General features: G+C 37.7%; 1 protein-coding gene across 1 annotated transcript in view; it reads right to left on the bottom strand.

The window, feature by feature from the left end:
* Window positions 1-4,674: 4,674 nt before the first annotated feature.
* Window positions 4,675-21,309, bottom strand: part of tmem8b (transmembrane protein 8B) — a 36,073-nt gene continuing 19,438 nt past the window's right edge. The window contains exons 7-13 of the mRNA XM_004546933.5: window positions 20,502-20,598; window positions 20,187-20,310; window positions 17,622-17,764; window positions 15,017-15,195; window positions 11,945-12,091; window positions 8,611-8,727; window positions 4,675-5,787 (exon numbers count right to left, since the gene is read on the bottom strand). Coding sequence (XP_004546990.1) covers window positions 5,452-5,787; window positions 8,611-8,727; window positions 11,945-12,091; window positions 15,017-15,195; window positions 17,622-17,764; window positions 20,187-20,310; window positions 20,502-20,598 — 1,143 coding nt within the window. The 3' untranslated portion in view covers window positions 4,675-5,451. The remainder of the gene's footprint in view (window positions 5,788-8,610; window positions 8,728-11,944; window positions 12,092-15,016; window positions 15,196-17,621; window positions 17,765-20,186; window positions 20,311-20,501; window positions 20,599-21,309) is intronic.

Below are 21,309 nucleotides of genomic sequence, written 5' to 3'. Positions count from 1 at the left end.
ATTAAAACACCCTGTGAACTCCATATTTTTAAAACGTTTATGTATATTTGGGGGGAAAGTGAGATAACTGGCACCTTTGGGTTTAGGTTGCATTGCTTTGGAAAATATGAAATAGCACAGCAGGCAATCATTTTTCAGTCAGTCCAAATCATAAGATTGCTGCATGTGCACTTTATTCATTTAATTTTTGCTTGGAATCATTTGTATGAGATTCTCTCTGGATATACTCCAAAAACTGTGTAGTCCAAAAACATACTTATCAAGTTAATTGGGGGATCTAAATTGGCCGTAGGACTGAACATGAGCATGAAAGATTGTCTTCTTCTCTGCGTTCGCCCCGCAGTACACTGGAGACCTGTCCAAGGTGTACCCTGCCTCTCCACCGTGACAGCTGGGACAGGCTCCATCCTCTCATGACCTTGAATCAGAAAGCAGCTAAGAAAATGAATGGATCATTTTGAAAACATGACTCTGTTAGCCAAATAGCAAGCAGAGATATTTGGCATGATCGCTAGATCTTATTTTTTTCGTCAAATTTCCTAGTACTTTGTCTTTGCATCCTCAAACTGCAGAAACTAACCTTGGAACAGCCATGTAAATAAGTGAAGACTAAATAGCTCTCCCACTGTAGGTTATGGAGATGTTTTAAAGTAATAAAAACCCTGTTATGTTAGCCAAGAATCTATGAATACAAAGATGCCTCTTGCAGCTTTGATTTCATGTGTGATGGAAGTAAAAGAATATCCAGTGTTTGAAATTTCAATATCTAAGACCTTGTCATTTTGGTCTAATTTGTCTCATTAAGTACAGTCTGAGGCTTTTTATTCCCGCCAAGGGGTGCACTCTGCACTTGGAATATTGAGTCTCTTATTACATGAATTTCCATTTCTTGGCTTTTCATTGATGTGGCAAGGGAGTGACTGAGAAAATGCCCTGAAATATACACAGCTTCACAAAGTTTTGTGTTAACTTAACCACTCTTTCATTTTGAATTTTAAAGGCACTTTATTTTCCTGTTCAGTACCAACAAGATTTTTTAAGAATAGTGCCTCTTAAATTCTTAAAATAATAATAATACAGAAAAAGAAAAAAAAGGATGCTTTGATGTTTTGATGAGATGTCGAGTGCAGCAAAGGCTATAGGTTGTCTAGGTTGTGTGGAATATGTGGGCTGTACCTTTGTGCATTTAAAAATCCCTAATGAAATTCTATATAAAGAATATGAATATAAATATGATTCAACAAACATTTTAAGCATAAATAACTGTATGAGTCATTTTGATACTGTTTCTTATTTAATAGCACCGTAGCAACACAGTGTAGACATCGGGCTCCTGCGCCTTTACCTTCAAACAAAGAGAAGAAAATTCAATGTAAGGACTTTATATAGCCTTCAGAGACCTCATTCTGTTATATTTTAAAGCTCAATAGTCTCTCTCAGACACAAACACACAAACATGTGTTTTTATGATTTTTTGGAGGTCTTATTTGGACATATCCTGACACAACTCTGTTAATGGGCACAATCGTGCCTCAGTTTGTGAGAGAATAATGTAACTGTATGCCATGAAATTCTGCATGGACCTTCCCGGGGGACAAATTGCCATGTTTGCTGATTTCCTTGCACTATATGCTAGTCTTGTTATTTAGCTGGAACATAAAAACATACACAAACACAAACACACACACACACACACACACACACACACACACACACACACACACACACACACACACACACACAAACACTTGAGAAATAATTAGCTGCAGTAGTTTGAGGCTTTAGTAGAATCTTCTATCTTCAGCTGTAAATAAAGACTTTGCTTTTAAAGGTAGAATTTAAAAAAAGAGTTGTTATTCAATTATAAGTGTTGTTAATAAGGCGAGTTAACATTTTAAAACAATAGAAGAGGTCATGTGTAGGAAGTAGCCTTAAAAAATAACCAAAAAGAAAACATCAGGTGGCAGGTTTTCTTTAGAAATATTAGTTTCCAGTTGCTATGAAAGTCTCCTTTGGTAAGCTCTGGTAATCCTCCGTTCACACATACTGTAGGTGGAGTTAAACAACAGAGACAGGCATGCTTATAGAATTCATCTCATACATTTTGCATGCCGGGCACATGTACTGTACATAAAAGATGGACATTTCCACAGTGACATCATCTAATAGACTTCAGAGATTCTTTTGAAACCTTTTCTTTGACATTTTGGCTGTTGGCATTTGTTTGTTTGTTTTCTAAAAATTCAACATAACCATATTTGGATCACGAGATAGTACCGAGGAGCTAATGCTAGTACTAGCTTAGTTTCCAAAAATCTAACGTGTGACTCTGTTGACTGATGATAAATGTTTTAGATGCCCAGTAACAGTCTTAATCTTGTTTGGTGTTCAGGTGTTGGACCTGTTTCCAATGCTTACCAAAAGAAACATTATGTGATTTGATATCATTTCAACCTCAGACACCTTGTCGCATTTATGGAAAAGGACATATAAATTATAATATAAGCACATATACAACGTGTGTTTTTCTTGTGTGTCTGTGTTCCAACCCTCCAACTCTCTGCTCCTGCATTCCTGCACATTTTACACTCTGTTTTGTGAGAACTACTCTGTATTGTTTCACATTCTGTCACAACTGTAAATCAGGGACAGGAAACAACAAGTAGCTGTGCCTGTGCCTGCTTTTCAATCAAAATGGTGAAAATATTCTCTAAGAGAACTTTGTGATTTCAGACAAAAGAGAAAGTCTGGAAGAAGATTTTTCAGTACAGAGTCCTTTTGCCTTTGTTGGATCCCAACCCTTCTTTATTGGACAGCAGGGTTGGGAGAGGAGGGGTTTAAAATACAGGAAACAGTCTGGGGCAAACTCAAACTCGTCCTGTGGTAAGGACTCTAATGTTCAATATATGGCTCACCTACTCAATCAAGTGAGCTACAGCAGGATCATTAATTCGGAGTATAACAGTGAGTTTGAAAACACCGATGAGACTGACCATCATTTTGCTCCCAAACAGTCCCATCAGCAGCCATCAAGGGGGGGAAATGGATGTCAAAAATGGTGAGAGCGAATGGTCCTCATGCCCAAGAAATAAGCCATCCCGCATGACTGCCACCACGATGCAACCAGGGCCAGCGCAAATGGTGTGACGTGAAATCTTTAACTTTATATCCTAGATGGCATCTAGAAAATCATCCTGACTGTGAGATGTTCCTTGATATAAATTCTCCTCCTTATCAAGGAGCAACAGAAGCATGTAAGAGGTGTGTGGGTCCAAGATAGACAGAAAGATAGATAAAGTGCATGAACTAAGTATGCAACACACAGAGCAAAACTCTGTCCCTTGTGTGGTTTATATGCTGGCACCAACAGGCTATTTATTTAATGGGAGCTGAACTACAGACTGAGATGAATTGTTTGGAATTGGGACAAAGTAAACATATGTTAAGTATTTTTACAGACTGTTATGACTAAATTGAATAAAAAAGACCCAAAATGCTAAAGTTGGCCAGGTATCAAAATGTGAACATCACATAAGGGAAACATCACATAAGGAAAATGCAATCAGTGGAGAAACTGAACTGATAACTGCATGGTCTCACAATGTCTTCTGACTGAGTAACAGGCTCATAATCATGAGATAGCCTTCACTCTAAAGCATTCCCTTCTTTATCATATATTTTATTCTAAATGAGGATCATAATGTACAAAATGAGGATCAGGCACTGATGAAGCCTTGAAACTGGCAATGGTGATTAAAAACTCATCAGGAAAAGTGTTTACTGAGGCCACAAATCAAGTGAAAACTAGGATCATTTTCTTATAGACTTCTTTACAATTGGACTTGTGTTTTTATACAGCTAGCTCTCTGCCTCCCCAGAGGCTATATTTATCTTTATATAAAGTCTAAGGTCCAAAGACATGAAAGTGTATAACGGTAAATAGATATTATGTATGAGGGCAACAGCAGTGAGAATAACCTAATATACTATATAACTGCTTTGCTTTTAAACTCTCAGCTGACTGCATTTACATGTAAAAAACATCTGATACTGTAGGTTATCAAGCTAAGACTCAAAGAACTCTTATATTTGGTTATTTAATATGATGTAAAACTGTTATTCCAGGTTTTCTGTCTTTTTTGCTGTAGCTAACAGCTACAGGGATGCTGTATCAGTCAAAGGATTAAATGAGCGTACTTTCAAAATGTCTCTCACTCTGAGCACTGTGATCATATCTTATTGGAGGGCTATCAAGCCCAGGTACAATTTTCACTTGTACACCTGCCAAAACAATAAATTATTTAATCTATTCTGAAATAAAAAGAACAAAAACCTGAAACCACCCAGAACGATAAATATTGAAGAACGACTGATGGATCATGCCTAAAAGGAATACAGCAAACAGTAATAAAACTTTCACAGCTTTTCTTTTCTTTATATAAGAAGAGAGTCTACATATAAACAGTATGGACTGAAGCGGCATTCATGCTCCCGCTCTGTAGGAGAATTATTTATCTTTAGCTCTATTCCTGGGAGGATGCTTTTGACAACATCTCATCTCACTGTCTGAAAACCACTGCCATCCATTAGGGCCAGGAATTGCACTACGATGTCTTTGTGGGAGGCTTTGCCAGTTGCACTATGTTTAAAAGCTTCGAAGGAAGCAAAGCAATACTGAGGCAAAGAAAGAAAACATTTATTGTTCATGAATGTGGTGTCACACAGGTCCTGTCAGAAAAGAGCAGGGAGGTGAGGTCTTGGTTTGAGGTCTCTGAAGTAATCCTGCCTCCTCTCTTCTCTAAGCACAGGAAACTGGACTTTGGAACTGTTCTTTTTCAAGAACAATCAGCACATTCGTGTAAAAGCAGTACATTGCAAAAGACAGTCTAACATTCCACATGACAGCTAGGTTTTACATTTGTGATGCCCACTGTAATTTATATCCTTATAAAAATTTACAGAATAACATTTTTTGTGTCTCAGTGCAAAAGATATATATTCCAAAAGAATTTCAGAAAAGCCGTGCCCTTGTTAAATGTCCGTCCATATCCCTCCCCTTATCTGTACCCCTACAATAGTATAATTGGCCTGTTTACTGTACAAGACCACCAATAAATAACTAACAGAAGCAGTTTTACAGTCACTGTCAGGTAGCAGCAGTGTTTCAGCTTAGACTTTAAATACATATTCACAAACAACAGTGTGTCACTGTACACCCACAATTCATCAGAACTTTAACTATAGATAATAATAATAATAATTACATTTGTATTGATAGTAATTACCATGACAATAACAACAGAAAAAAAGAAATACATAGTGTCACATCGGCATTAAAGTATTTACATTGCTTTTTCAAGTTCTGTGGCTTAATTTCCCGTGTGTGAATTTCCCAAGTAAAAGAAGGCAATGAAGTGTCTCTAAGGTAAAAGGTTGACAGTGGGGAGTTTATCAGCTGGTGCAGATGCTATTGATGGAAATGATGCCTGGGTCCACCAGGCCAAGCTCCTCATGCTCATTCACACACAGCTGATAGCCACAGCCCCGCCTACGCTTCAGTGGGGTCACCTTGGCATCAGGCTTGGCTCGAGGTGGCAGGAGAAAGCCCACACTCCCTGCAATCAGCATGTGCCAGATGCTGTGTATGTAGAAGTAGTTCTCCTCTGTCTCCACAAAGGCGTAGAGTGCCACGGCAGATGTGGCAATCATGGTGCCCGGGAAAAGGAAGAACACCCAGCGCTTCCAGGTGGGCGGGTAGCAACGTCGACGCCGGATGGTGCGCACAGTCTGACAAGGTCCACAGACACATAAAAAAAAAGATTATCAATATCACTATTTACACCTGTTTTTTTCTGAAAGCTCACAAAGTAACATTTTCCAATGGGAACAGTTTAATACCCACTCATAATTTCATACAGGAAATGACAGCTTCCAAAAGAAATTCCATGCAAAAAAAAAACACAGCGCCAATCCTTTACTGAGATCCATTTACAGACCAAGAAAAAGACTTAATTTATTCCCATATGTGCTGTGGTGCCTGCAACCAATATAACCCTAGCAACAACCACTAAGAACCTGAAAAAATCTATTTTTGTATTCATGTGTATCTGACCTCATCGCCACAGACTAGAAAGCAGAGTTATAATGTGCGCTTCCCAGGGCTGTGTGTAAACACGTGTTTGAACACATTGTCATGTGTGTTTCTTTTATGCTCACATGTTAACAGCATGATGTGTGTCAAAGGCAGCAGAGTCTCGCGTAGCAAACCACAAAGTGTTTTATATAGTGAAGTTTATTTTCATAGATCATAGTTTGTTTTCCACATGAATTGATCTCCAAGGCCTTGTGTTTAACGGTCTTACTAATTTAATTTAATGAACTTTTTTATGTAGAAAGAGCATATTGAAGTGGGAGATCACACAGGGAGAGTCATTAAAGAACTGAGACCAGTGGGATTTCAGCGAGGGACCACTAGACATCTCTATTTTATTGCAGGTGGAGAGCGATGGTATTCTCTGTGAATCTCTTGTGGTTTTATTGTATGAAATTTTGTATTCATGCCTAGCGCCGCAGAAAAAGTCTATCATCTGGATCAGCTGATGGATTAGTGACGTGCCTGTCAATGCTTTATCTGCTTTTTTATGTTTCTTTGCTGGAGCTGGATATGAAATCTATTTTTGAGAATATGTGCTAATGCTTTCTATAAGTGTCCCATGATTGCCTCTATTACAGCGCAAAGAGAAATGAACATTTAATTTCATTCAGTCTCTATTTTCATCGCTTCATAAACACTGATTGCTTGAATGATTTTTTTTCTTTCTCAAAAGGTTATTATGAAGAATTTGACACAATATAAGGGGAAACGTAAGCTGGTCGTGAATGACAAAAGTAATTACATGCACGAAACGGCTCTGTATGCATTTAACAATGAAGAATGCAAAATCCTTGCATACTTTTGTGGTTAAGCCAAATAATTCTAGACCAGGATTGTGTTTTTATGTATGAGGCAGGGACCTCATTTAGTTTGAAGAATTAGGGATATTTGGCATTGACAGAGTTGAACTTCCCCCCCTTCCTCTTGCTGCTAATGACACCCCTGCACAGCAGCAGACGCTCTGTGCCCTCCGCTTGACTGATCTAATTCGGTTGTGTCTGAGAACATTCAGAATGCCAAGCTTTGCAGAAACATGACAAGCTGAAATGAAAGGGCTCTTGTAGAAAATGTGCAGTGCTCAGACTCGGAGTTGGAGTACGGAGCGGAGAATGTTGAAATGCAGACATACGCTGTTGAACCGCTGATAAATTATTAAGTGTCAGGTAATCAAAGCAGAATCCCGGGTTTATCTTTAAAAACTGCAACATTAGCATGAGATTCAACTGCCTTTTATGGAAAGGTTGCAGTCTGTTGTTTCATTTGCCAAGGGAGGATGAGATTATCTGTCTCTGTTTATACTTCCAGTCCGTAGACACTGTCACAGTATATCATTTGCCACTCGTCAAATAACATATGTCAACAAACCATCTATAATTGAATTACAAATCAGCCAAAGACTAAAGAAAATCAGCCAAATATTGAAAGCCGGTAGCTTTACATACATTTGCAGTGATTTATTTTAAAGCATTTAGAAAGAAGATATTTTTGACAATAGTAAAAAATACACTTTCCTACTTATTGTGCTAAAGCTGCAGGGTTTACATGGTGGAATTAAACAGTACTTCGTCTTCCAATATTTCTGTAGGATCCTCCAGCTCGCAGATAGATAACTCTCAGAGCTACAACTCCCACACTTTATTCAGCACAAAGCTTTCTCCAAGGAAACCACAAACCTTGTTTTCAAACTCATGTCAGAGGTTTGGTGTTAAAGGCTTTTTTTTCCACAAGAACCTTGCCTGAAAGACTATTATTTTTTATCTTCTCAGTTCAGGGAGCACATTATGACTCGAAGAAGAGTCAGTGAAAGTACAAGCTGAGTTATAATGGAACTACAACCCATGACTAATACCCACAGGCTGCAAAACTTTTAAAGCCCCTTCAATACTAATGTAAAATAGCTTCATTGGTCAGAAAACCACCAGTTTTTTATGCATGCACATGTTCCAAGCCTATGTTAGCTTACATGACAGATTTAATCCTTTTATACTTACTATCATCAGGGACTCGAGGGACTGTGGAGACGCATTTTATTTGCATGTCTGAACCAGCGTGAATGTTAAACACAAATTATGTATTAAAGTAACAGTTTCATGTTGTGCATAAATATAAAATAAAATATCTCCTATTGCACAATAATTTTACACCCTATAAATACAAGCAGAAATGCTTTTACACCTGATTAATACAGGTTTAATTTAATTTTAATAAGCATACATATAATGTGATAAAATACATTTTGGCACAAGAAAATTTTTTTTACCCAGCCCACTATAAATTTTCAAAGGTTATTTATATATTGGATAAAGATTTTTAGTGTGATACTTGTAATATCCACATTTTTATTTTACTTTATATGTTCTTACCTTATATCATATCATATTTTTATTTTTACTTATTTATCGCTTTAGACTGTTTCTCTACAGTTCCTATAAATAAGGAGATCATTTTTCTCTTACCCATGCCACGGCCATGATGCCCAGAGCAAACAGGCTGGGTCCCAGCAGGTTCCACAGACCATGACGATCCAGCTGCAGTGCCATGGACAGAGACATCGCCCCCAGCAGATACAGAACCTGACAAAAAAAAAACCATGGATCAATAACTGCCCTCCATAAACACAGTCAGCATTGTTACATGTACAAGCAAGAACATATTTGTGCGGTCAGGCGATAGCACAACTCTACCTTTGGAGAGGTAAAGACTATTGTCAGTGTGGCAAAGCTGTAATCTTTTTTCCATACATATAGGAAAAATGGCTTTGCATCAAATCTCTAAACCATCAGGTGATTCATGTGTGGACTATACTTTCACGTTTTCTCTGTTTTGAGCTGACATCCTGTTATTTGGCTTTCAGAGTTATACTTTTCTTAACACACGTGTTTTTTTGCCATCAAGTTCTATTGGAGATCATAGCTGTGATGCTCCACAGAAATAAGTGCCTTACTAAAAGAAATGTTGTTGTGCTTTGTCAACAAGTTCAACAAGGCTTTGGATGTTGTTATTTTCTACTAGTCACCACAATAATATATTACAAATTTTAGTTTTCAGTTAATAGTCTGCTGTTGCATGTTTACGTGTAACATTGAGCTATTATTAAAGATGTCCATGTTATGAAAGAACAAACAGGTTCGCGGTTGAGAATCATAGACAGTTTGACAGTATTGACAGATGGTTTTGAGGCACTATAGAAGTATTTGTTCATGTTATCTATTCAAAACAAGAAAATATAAAATAATGGCAGCTATTTACTGCATTGTTAACTGCCACAACAAGCTACCTTTAGCACACAGCATGCAAGTCTGTGCTCCAAAAGGTAAAAGCCTCTCATTATGTAAATATACAAGCACTTTAATGTACCCGTAGGGAAAATAACTGCAGAGTTCAGGTGAACTCAAAATGGGTATTTTAAAGTGCTTATAGAAAAATACACTAGACCTCTTTTGAAACAGCTGAAAGCCCCAATAAAACAGTGAAAACAAAATGCTAACAATAGAGCCACATGATATATAAAATCAGTTATTTTATTTTATTTCATTGCCAAGCTCACAACTGGACATAAAGCCACAGGATATAAAAGAGATAAAGTGAGAATGAAAAAAATCAATAAGCTGTGCTACACATGCTCGGGGAGAACTTGAGCCCATCCAGAATGCCTAGGGTCTAGTAGGCAATGTGAGGAGGAATCGGGGATTTTTGAGCTGGTAAGAGATGACCTGTCTGCAGGAGAATAGAACTAATTGGCACACACCAAGGAGGAAAGGAGCAGCATGGTGCAGCCTGAGGACTCTTTGCAGCAACAGTCATCAGTCATGCTGCTCTGGTGGATCACACAGTGGCACAGAAACAAGCATGCATTGCATGCAGGCATGAATGCATAGTGACAAATGAGCCTGCAGGAATTCTAAAAAAACAATAACAATCTATTTTTATCTGCAACTTATATTTTCATGCTTAATAAGATATATAGTGTGTCAGATTTAATGTATATAGTATTGGTGCATGTCTAATGACCGTACCACACTGAGGTGTCATATAACGGCCAAGGAAACAGTATGTGATGAAGTGGAGCTAAGTAAAGGTCAACTTATCATCTTTTAAATAAAAATTTCATAATTAAATAATGCTGGAACCAGTAATATATTAACATATGCCTATATAAAACATTTTTACAAGGTTGTACAGACATTTGATGTACTAAGATTCCTGTGGATTACTGCTAATAACTGCTAAATTATTAGCAAGGTTACATACTCATTCATTCTATAGTATATTTTCAAATTTTCAAATTATTTGTGAAGTCACTTTACAAATATTAGGAATAATATCGGTTTAATTTCATATCATGAAAAGCAAACGGAAACAGAAAATTTGGAGCATCAAACACTGAAACAGAAAACAGCGCTTCTATTTGCAGCAGATATTTCAGGCATACCTATTTAGCTACTAGTAATTAAAATCATGTGGCTATTTTTTTCTGATTGACTGAACAAACATGTTTGATGTCCTACAGTGCAATTACATTGGTGAGAACAATGTTTTCAGAACTGTTCAGTAAGGAAGGGGCAAAATTACAAAGATGTGATGAAGTGTAATTATCTTCATAATTGTGATCCAGAACTTTCACCAAGTTGAGACTAACATGCCTGCTGGTGCTCAATCTTTATGTGAACTAGCATAAAATGATTTTCAGCCAACATTTTTGTGAGACATTAAGAGCTTTGCGGGTCCAAAAGTCGCATACTACACAGCGAGACAAACAATATTCCATGCTCTTAGGTCCTTTATCCTCTAGTACTAGTGTAACATACAAACAAACACACACATACACACACTCAGTGTCTCTTTCAAGTACACAAACGCACAAAGTCCCACTTGCCAGTCCTGACATGTGCGATTTGATTAGTGACTGCGTACTGCAGCGCTAAGCAAAAATGAAAACTCTAGAGGACAGCAGATGTTCATGCACTCCCCACCCTCCTCCTACCGCACACCCTCTCTCCACTCTCCCCCCTCTCTCTGTCTCATTTATGGACATGGACACACATTTACACATACGCACACACTTTCCCTCAGACTGCTCCATCTTGGTATGCAGCCAGGGAGTGACCCATGGAGAAGGTGCACCTGTTAGTGTTTACCATTACCCACGCAATATGTCAGCAACCAGAGAATTTAGTGCCATGCAATGCTGATTTTAACACATTGATCTTTTCATTTATGACTGAAAATTGAGGCATATGAGGTGCTCGTTTATAGCGTTACAGCCTCTCAGTCCTTTAATCTAATCTAATCTAATCTCTCTTTGTTCATGGTCTGGGAGAGTGCAAAGGCATCAGGGTCTGAAAACGTCTGTTTCCGGATGTCTGAATCTACTGACATCTACCTACGACTAACATTTTATTAAGTAGCAAATGTGACAGGCTGAGTTGTTTTTCTAAATGGCTGTTTATCCATTTAGAAACATAATCTCCACATAAAAGGGTATGACCTAAGCTGCACTTCATGTGTCCAGGCTGAAGTGCCGCTTATTACTTTGCAGCTAGAGTGGAGAAAATTAGTGTGTTTATAAATATGCACTGTTAATGATGACATGCATTTTCTCAGTTCATTTGTGTTGAGATCAATGTATCGAAGAACTGTTGATATCACTATGCAAGCCTTACATTTTCATCTTTATCTTTATAAAGGGAAAAGTTTCTATTACAACAGGACTTTTCAGTTTTATAGAAAGAAAACAAATATCCAGTCTGAGTATCAGTAGAAACAGGCTTCGCTCAGAATTACACATACCTGTTTGATGATGGATTTTAGCCTAGCCATTGCAATGACGGTGACCCACACTGACATGAGTGACCCGAGGAAGTCACAAAACTGCAGAACATCATACTCCATGATGCAAAACACCACAATACCTGGCTGGTCGCATGCATGGTAGAACTGTGAGAAAAGAAGAGAAAGGCACAAAGGTTACAAAAACACGCAGATGTGTCAGAACAATAGACGGCACAACAGCACAAAAGTATTGATTCTGTAAAAAGCTTGAGCTGAATGATAAGCTGAATAAAATAAGCAATACCCAGGTTATTGCTGGTTACTGACAAAGAAGCTATACAGACTCTATTTATGTATGAAATCCCACTAGCATATGTTTGCAGCTATATTTCTTGCAATTTTATTTTTACAGCTTTGTTGAAAGAAGAAAAAAAAATTCCGGTATGAATACATTATCTATAAAATGTCTACTCACTACTGTATACACTATCAATAAATGATTATATACAGTGGGGCAAAAAAGTATTTAGTCAGCCACCGATTGTGCAAGTTCCCCCACTTAAAATGATGACAGAGGTCAGTAATTTGCATCAGAGGTACACTTCAACTGTGAGAGACAGAATGTGAAAAAAAAATCCATGAATCCACATGGTAGGATTTGTAAAGAATTTATTCGTAAATTAGGGTGGAAAATAAGTATTTGGTCACCTCAAACAAGGAAAATCTCTGGCTCTCACAGACCTGTAACGTCTTCTGTAAGAAGCTTTTCTGTCCCCCACTCGTTACCTGTATGAATGGCACCTGTTTGAACTCATCATCTGTATAAAAGACACCTGTCCACAGCCTCAAACAGTCAGACTCCAAACTCCGCCATGGCCAAGACCAAAGAGCTTTCGAAGGACACCAGGAAAAGTATTGTAGACCTGCACCAGACTGGGAAGAGTGAATCTACAATAGGCAAGCAGCTTGGTGTGAAAAAATCAACTGTGGGAGCAATCATCAGAAAATGGGAGACATACAAGACCACTGATAATCTCCCTCGATCTGGGGCTCCACGCAAGATCTCATCCCGTGGGGTCAAAATGATCATGAGAACGGTGAGCAAAGATCCCAGAACCACACGGGGGGACCTGGTGAATGACCTGCAGAGAGCTGGGACCAAAGTAACAAAGGTCACCATCAGTAACACACTACAACGGCAGGGAATCAAATCCCACAGTGCCAGACGTGTTCCGCTGCTGAAGCCAGTGCATGTCCAGGCCCGTCTGAAGTTTGCCAGAGAGCACATGGATGATACAGCAGAGGATTGGGAGAATGTCATGTGGTCAGATGAAACCATAGTAGAACTTTTTGGTATAAACTCAACTCGTCGTGTTTGGAGGAAGAAGAATACTGAGTTGCATCCCAAGAACACCATACCTACTGTGAAGCATGGGGGTGGAAACATCATGCTATGGGGCTGTTTTTCTGCCAAGGGGACAGGACGACTGATCCGTGTTAAGGACAGAATGAATGGGGCCATGTATCGTGAGATTTTGAGCCAAAACCTCCTTCCATCAGTGAGAACTTTGAAGATGAAACGAGGCTGGGTCTTCCAACATAACAATGATCCAAAACACACCGCCCGGGCAACAAAGGAGTGGCTCCGTAAGAAGCATTTGAAAGTCCTGGAGTGGCCTAGCCAGTCTCCAGACCTCAACCCCATAGAAAATCTGTGGCGGGAGTTGAAAGTCCGTGTTGCTCGGCGACAGCCCCAAAACATCACTGCTCTCGAGAAGATCTGCATGGAGGAATGGGCCAAAATACCAGCTACTGTGTGTGCAAACCTGGTAAAGACCTATAGTAAAGGTTTGACCTCTGTTATTGCCAACAAAGGTTATGTTACAAAGTATTGAGTTGTATTTTTGTTATTGACCAAATACTTATTTTCCACCCTGATTTACGAATAAATTCTTTACAAATCCTACCATGTGGATTCATGGATTTTTTTTTTCACATTCTGTCTCTCACAGTTGAAGTGTACCTCTGGTGCAAATTACTGACCTCTGTCATCATTTTAGGTGGGGGAACTTGCACAATCGGTGGCTGACTAAATACTTTTTTGCCCCACTGTATATCACATTATCGTAGTGAGACATCATTCATTTTAAGGAGAACTGGGGTTTTTATCATTTTATAAAGGAGGATTTCTTTTGTTAAATAATATTTCAAAAAATTACACAATAGGCACTTTCTCAACAAAAGCATGTGAAACCTTTTCTTCAAGGAGAAATATTAAATTAGTCCCCTGAGATATGAAAAAGCATGGTCTGCTTTTAAATGTAGTTTTCTTTCACTCCATAAAACGCACTCTTCTTGGTTAGGAGGCGGATAAAATGCAGCAGATTATTAAAAAATAATGATGCCATACCGAGCATTGTTTCTGGCTCCAGCAAGATTTCATCCTTAGCATCAATAGTAACGTTTATTGTCAGTATTTCTTAATTGTAATTCTGTGCTAATATACTAGATGTAGCTTTTTAAAAGGTACTGTAGCTGAAAGAAACAAAACAAAAACAAAAAACTTCATTTGATTCTAACAGTTCTAGTTGCCAAACGGTACTTTTGGTGGGGGTGAAATAATTTACCCAAACTTAATTTTGTCGTCATTTTTGCAGTGAAAATGTTTTCTAAAACTCGCTGTTGCCTGGGGGAAGTTCCCGTAGTGGAAAAGTAATAAAGTTATGGCTCTGAGCAGGGGATCATAGTAGAGATACTGGAGCATTTTTGTTTTAATGAAGGACATTCATTTTAATGCTTCCAATGCAGAATAGAATTGTAAGCATAAGTATTTCTGACTGTGGTGTAGTTTGGAATGACTTACTCAGAAATAGGAGTATGTCATCTGCATACACGGGAATTTGATGCAGAATGTGTTTCCTATTAAAGCTCGCCTTGCCACAATCTGATGACTTTCGGAAAACATCTGCTTTTGTGATTCTTTCTTTCTTTATGCTTACTTTTGTGCATTACTGATACCAACTGTTTATTAGCAAAGTACCATGCTTAAATAAAAGGAAAATATACTTTAGGTTATCACTTTTCACTCACAGTGGAGAAAAACATGGTGAAGATGTAGACCGAAGCCTCCAGGAGGTAGTGGCTTCGGATGGCGATGGCCACGGGCGGGACAAACATCAGGTTACTGAGACAGAGTAGCAGGGTGGAGAGGAGCTGGAAACTGTACGAATAGGCTTCTGAGTTGTCTGTGCACCCCCATCCATCCCAGCCTAAAATACCAATACACACAGACCACCTTAGTAAATCTGGTACTTTCACCTAAAAAACTAAAGCTCTAAGACAGGTTTTTGTTTTGTTTTTGTTTTTTAACAGGCTTTACATGTTGGGAAAAGCATAAATGGTGCCTGACTTCCTTAAACCCTCAATCAATTCCAGGAAAAACGTGGTTTTGGTTTATGAATGAGAAGAGTTTCCCCAGCAGGTGAAACTGTTTGTTTCAAACCCTTAATCTCTTAAAATGTATGAAATATTTATTATCTCTTGACAAGAATAATGCCTTAGCAGCCTTTTGCTATGAACAGACATTTCTCTGCAAAAATAATCAAAAACAGATATGTGTGAAGTTGTTTATCCTGCATAATAGAGCCTCCTGGTGTGAACTCACTTCTATTTTAAAACACCCCCGCTTTGGTACATTGGATCTTTATCAAGTGGTTGATTGAATAAGACAGTGTGAATTAAATATTCGTGAGCACTGTTGAACAGAGGTTTTGCAGTCTGAGATGGGCCAAGGGCAAGTGCTGAATGCAAAGCGTCTGCCAGGAAGTAGTCACACATGTGAAGTATGACAATGAATTTAACTGAGGAGAAACCAACTCTGATAAAAGAAGATCAAAGGCAGGATTTAAAAAAGCCTCAGAGGACATGCTTTGTTTAGTTTCATAAGCTCATCTTTTATTGAAAAGCTGTTGGTAATTAAGACTGTGTTTTATTGTCTTTTTTTTTTGTTATTCTCTTTTTATTAAACAACCTATATAAACACAAATAATCCAAAATAAACATATAATCAAGAACAGACGTAAATAATAAAAAAATAAATAAATAAAAATAAGAAAAACAGACGGGTGTACCCTCTAGTGTGTATGTACTCGCACACACATATTCACTCACACACCCATATTCTTAAGCATACATACACATACCTACTTACATATGTGTTCACTTGTAGTCTCATACATACTAACATATACATATAAACACATAACGATTCAGAAATGTGGCATATATAGTTACAGAGATTCAAACAAGATCGGGTCTCCTTAACCGGATGTAGTGTTTCCATTTACCCCAAATTTCACTAAATATATCAAACTGGAGTCTTTTAATGAAGGTAATTCTTTCCATTTTAAACATCCCATGTACAGTCTCATGCCAATCACCCAGTGATGGAATTTTCACACTAAGCCATTTCTTGGTAATAATTTTACGGGCAGCCAAACTCAGGATACCATACAACTGCTTAGACATTTTATCTACATTTACTGAGTATAAATATCCAAACAAAAGTTCGTCCCAATTAAAGGGAAGCTGCATACCAAAAATAATCTGCAACTCAGAGTGGATCAATACCCAAAAAATGTTGATCCTTGGGCAAGACCAGAACAGATGAAAATGTTTTACTCCTTGGGCCCCACAATTTCTCCAGCAATTAGAGTGATTAAAATAATGTTTACTTTGTGCAGGGGTAATAAAAAACCTACAGATACTCTTCCAACCGTAACATCTCCATGTATTAGAACTAGAAATTCTCCACTGAAAAGCGCACTGCTCATACCAAATGTTATCTGATATTGCTATATTTGTTTCATTTTCCCATTTTTTTTTGATGTAGGTAGTATTCCACTTCTTAACCTCTTGTATACCCTTGTACAATCTTGAAATCACCTTAAGGCCTGTGTCAGCCTGATAAGCCTTGACAAATATACTCAGAACAGGTAAAGAAAAAAGATATGTTCTCTTAGGTATAAAATTATATAGATGATGCCTAATTTGTAAGAACCTAAAAAAGTCCGTTTTACTTAACTGTGTTCTATTGTCTTATCAAAATGCCTTATATTAGAAGATTAATACCAGGCCACTGAATGAGTCACTGAAAAGTGGCACATACAATTTAATTGCAGAATTGTCAGCTCAATTTTGGAAAATGACCTGTGCCATCCCACCTGGCTCGCTCTCATTTTCTTGTCACTCCGCATGATGTATTTTCCAACAAATTAGGAATTCTTTGCAGCAGTGATGACCTATTTTCTCAAAGAAAAGTTCTGTCTTATCTTTCATATGCGAAAGAATCTTTTGACAGACAAGTGTAATTATACATTCAGGGTTGCACTTGCTTGCTGTTTATTAATTACTAATTAATTACTGATAAATATTTAAGGAGGTTGTTAAATATATACAGTACTAATTATTTTTCCCTTACATAAAACAACTTCCGCTCTTTTATTAATAACTGCATGACTTAGATATTAAAACAGAATCAAAAAAGACTTTACCGGACCACCTCGTTTCAATTTAATTGACAGTGTGCACTACAAGTTCAAATAAATAAACAAGGATTTAACAAAGCTGTCCATTTAAGCTGGAAAAAGTAAGACACTGTGATGGACTGCAATAGATTTTTAAAGTAAAATGTTACCTGCTTTGCATTCACATGCAGCATAAAGGTAATTGTTGGTGCGCAGAAGCTTGCACTGTCCATACGTCCCACAGTCATTGATGCACGGAGTCAGGTATGCACGCATATAAACCTCTGCAGTTACATTGCTGCATTGCTCAAATCTGGAAAAGGCAAAAATATACGATTGCAGGTGATGCCTTCACTGTTTTTCATCTGCATAATGATTTTTGTTCATGGCCAAATGTGTCAGATCTATAGACTGCATAGCTGTGCACACTTTTTAGCATTCCAAATTAAGCTGGTAAACAATATACTTACTAAATACAAATATAACAGCATTGTTATTGTGAACATGTTATCAGCTGACATTCACATATCACTCCAAGCTCTTTTAGAGCTTTGTCTCACAAAGCCGCTCAGGCGCCTGCAGGGTTTTGTCTAGTTTTCTTGTGTCCTCCAGAAGCCCTCATCACCACAAAACACTGGAGATCAAAAGGTTGTTTCGGCATTGCTAGATGTCAGACAACTTCATTCTATTAGGCCTCGGAAATCTCCAGCTTTATAACGCAATTACAAAACTAATTTTCTGTAAATTATGTCTATTCCACCAAGGGTTCTAGTTTAACCATCATTAATTATTTTGAATAGGTAACTCAGCTGTAATTTCTCACAAAACTCTAAGTCTACAGGTGACTGCATATTCACAGACAGAGGTTACTTACTTAATTTGCTCATCTTTAACACTACAAAAACAAAAACTGCTAATCAATCAGTTAAAGAGAATAAAACTTCAAATATGTTTCTTTATGTGTTTCTGCAACATTTTATTTATTTTGTTTTTATTTAGTTGTATACATCAGCTTAACTGTATATTTGAAGGGCACCTGTCATTTACCATCTAATGACACCTGATTGGTTTAGTATATGCAAATGCGTGGAAATCTAGCACATAACACTCTGATCTTTGTCTGCATTTTCATACATCAGCTAAGTGTTCGTGTGAGGATGAGTCCACGTCCCACACCATCTGTTATTATCTGTTATTCAAATTCAATTGGAACTCCCAAGTGGGACGGGAAAAATCTGCTTAATTTCATTCTGTTCACATTTTTGTGCCATAAAGGCTTCGCCAGAACAGCTCAATCTGCTGAATTGCTAATACTTACGAACTCGTATATAACATTACAACAACAAAACTTAATGAAAACATTCGCTCTAACTTCTCTCTCTGACATGATTCGCACCGACTTTAAATAACCCTCAGAGAAAAATACTTTACTTCTTGAATTCACAAGTTAAGTAACACTTACATAAACATGGAGAGAAAAACAGAAAGAGAGGGACACTGGTGTGGCCTTTGCAGTAGGCCAAAGCCTTATTGGTACCTACAAAGTATACTATTAATATCCAAATACCACTACCAATAAAACAGCGTTGCAATAGCATTTTTTTAAAAAAGCTTTTTGCAAACTTTTCTTGGACCCCTTGAATTAAAACTGGATGTGTGCATTTCGATTACAACTTGATTGTTTGATTTAAAATTCACTATGACGTGTGCAAAAAAGTGGTAAGTGTGAAAATATGGATAAACCTCAAAATCTACCCCTCCTTTATGTCATATGCTTGGTGTGCACCATACACACATTTATGAAGCCAGTGCCAAATCAGTCTGCTGGGTGACAGATGGCAGAGGATGTGGTTCAATGAGGGAGGCTTCGTCATTCAAACAGAAAGCATGGTGTCTTCATTATGGCAATGAATTATTTATTTTGGTAAACAAACTAGTGATTGTGTTATGCTGACAAATTCAGAAGATATGAATGTCCTATTTTGCAATTGTCTTTGTGTAATTGACAGCAAATATTGTCTCGTAGAGGTTGCTGTGGAGCATTGGGACCTGGCCGAAGAACTGATTATGAGAATGTCATAAATTTATGTCAAAATGTATGACGTTCAGCTTGTTTTGTTGAATTCCTGCTTGTAAAAGATGTTTTTGAGACTTTCTAGGTTGAGCACTCAGGAGATTATAGTTTACACAATTTTAAAGAATAGTTTAAAGAAGGCATAGCTGTAAGGATTCTTACCATTGGACCCAATTTATCAAGCCTTTTTGCCAAGTTTTTCAACCTCCTGTTTGACAGGAGGTTCATATTTAGTGTATAACCATAAAAGCAAGTATCACAATTTTAACAGAGCAAATATTAATTTCCAAAACTGAAATAATGTCTCTTTATAGGCATAAAAACACATACTAAAACTTGGTTTAATTCAGCGGTCCCCAACCTTTTTTGCGCCACGGACTTAACGATAAAAACGATTAAAAAAAAAAAAAACAATAAAAACGATAAAAACGATAAAACCCTGAAAACCAGAAATTTCACACCCTGGGGGTTGGGGACCGCTGGTTTAATTGATATATATTTAGGATAAGATGAGATGAGAAAGTTACAGCAGTTACAACACTATATGTAAAGCACAGATAATATATAGCAAATATGGAGACTGGTATGAAGCTCTATAAAATAGAATACATAACCAACAAACAGGTAAAGTTCTCAAGGGAAGCAGTGCTTTCTGTCTTACCCATGTTCAGTAGCACACAGAGAGCGCAGACTGAGGTACCAGGTGCCTGTTTGTGGGTAGGGAATCCTCAGTTTGGTGATATTAGTGGAGGTGTTCACAGAGAGGAAAAACCCTGCCACTGATTCTGAAGAAAAAGGTAACACAATAAAACACAGTCCAAGCTGTGACAGAGAAGGTTCATAACTAGATAAGTTTTGCGCATACAAGGCAAAAATATCGATTACTTGTGCTGTTCTCACAATTCTACTAATAAACTTGCTTAGATTCAAAATCACACACTATGTGGCTGTTTTGTTTAAGCAAAATTTGGCATACCTGATTCACATTTCAGTGATGTGTTTTCGCGTAAGAAAAGTGGCATCCCGTGGTTGAGGCAGCCAAACACTGTGAGATTAGCTCCTTTCAGCGTAGACTGCAGGAAAAACACATAATCAAACGTCATTCATCCGTCCAACCATCAACCATCTGCTGCTATCATTCTGGTGAGCTAACACTGTTCATGATTACCTTTAGGTCTATTTTCTGCACAGCCACGAGATAGTAAACTTTAAAACTAACAAATCAAGTAAAGTGCTCTCTCTCTGTCTGCCAGAGGCACCTACAGTAAGTGAAGATGTTGGCAGTTTATCGCCTTGAAGCATCAATTATACATTAACATGCTCATGCATTGAAAGAAATCCAGGAGAATTATTCAAGCGTCGGGAACTGCATATGCTTATACAAATTGGTTCATTCTGCAGAGAGGTGAAGGGAGGCCACAGCTGTCCAAATTGGTCTATTGGTAAACAATAAATAGCAGCAAACTAGATGTGTCAATTTGCACTCAAGCACCAAACTTGACACTTTATTAGTTTTAAAATGCCCCTCCATTATTTACCCAGTCTCCATCTTTTGTTTCTGTGTGTGTGGGTGGGTACAGCGATGGGTCAGTTACTAAACCACAAAGTATGCTAAAAATCAGAAGACTTTCTGACGAAAACTTTACATTCAGAAATTCACCACATTATATACATTTGTGGGATAACTTTAGACAATTATTTCTTAAATACATAAGATTTCTATCACCCTCTTAGCAAAAAATGGGCATAATGTATATATAGGGAGTTGGCAAAGTTGTTGATTA

The sequence above is a fragment of the Maylandia zebra genome, linkage group LG12 (genome assembly GCF_041146795.1).
Source record: "Maylandia zebra isolate NMK-2024a linkage group LG12, Mzebra_GT3a, whole genome shotgun sequence".
Taxonomy (NCBI): domain Eukaryota; kingdom Metazoa; phylum Chordata; class Actinopteri; order Cichliformes; family Cichlidae; genus Maylandia; species Maylandia zebra.
Note: the sequence above shows the minus strand (reverse complement) of the source record. Positions and strands in the feature narration are given on the sequence as shown.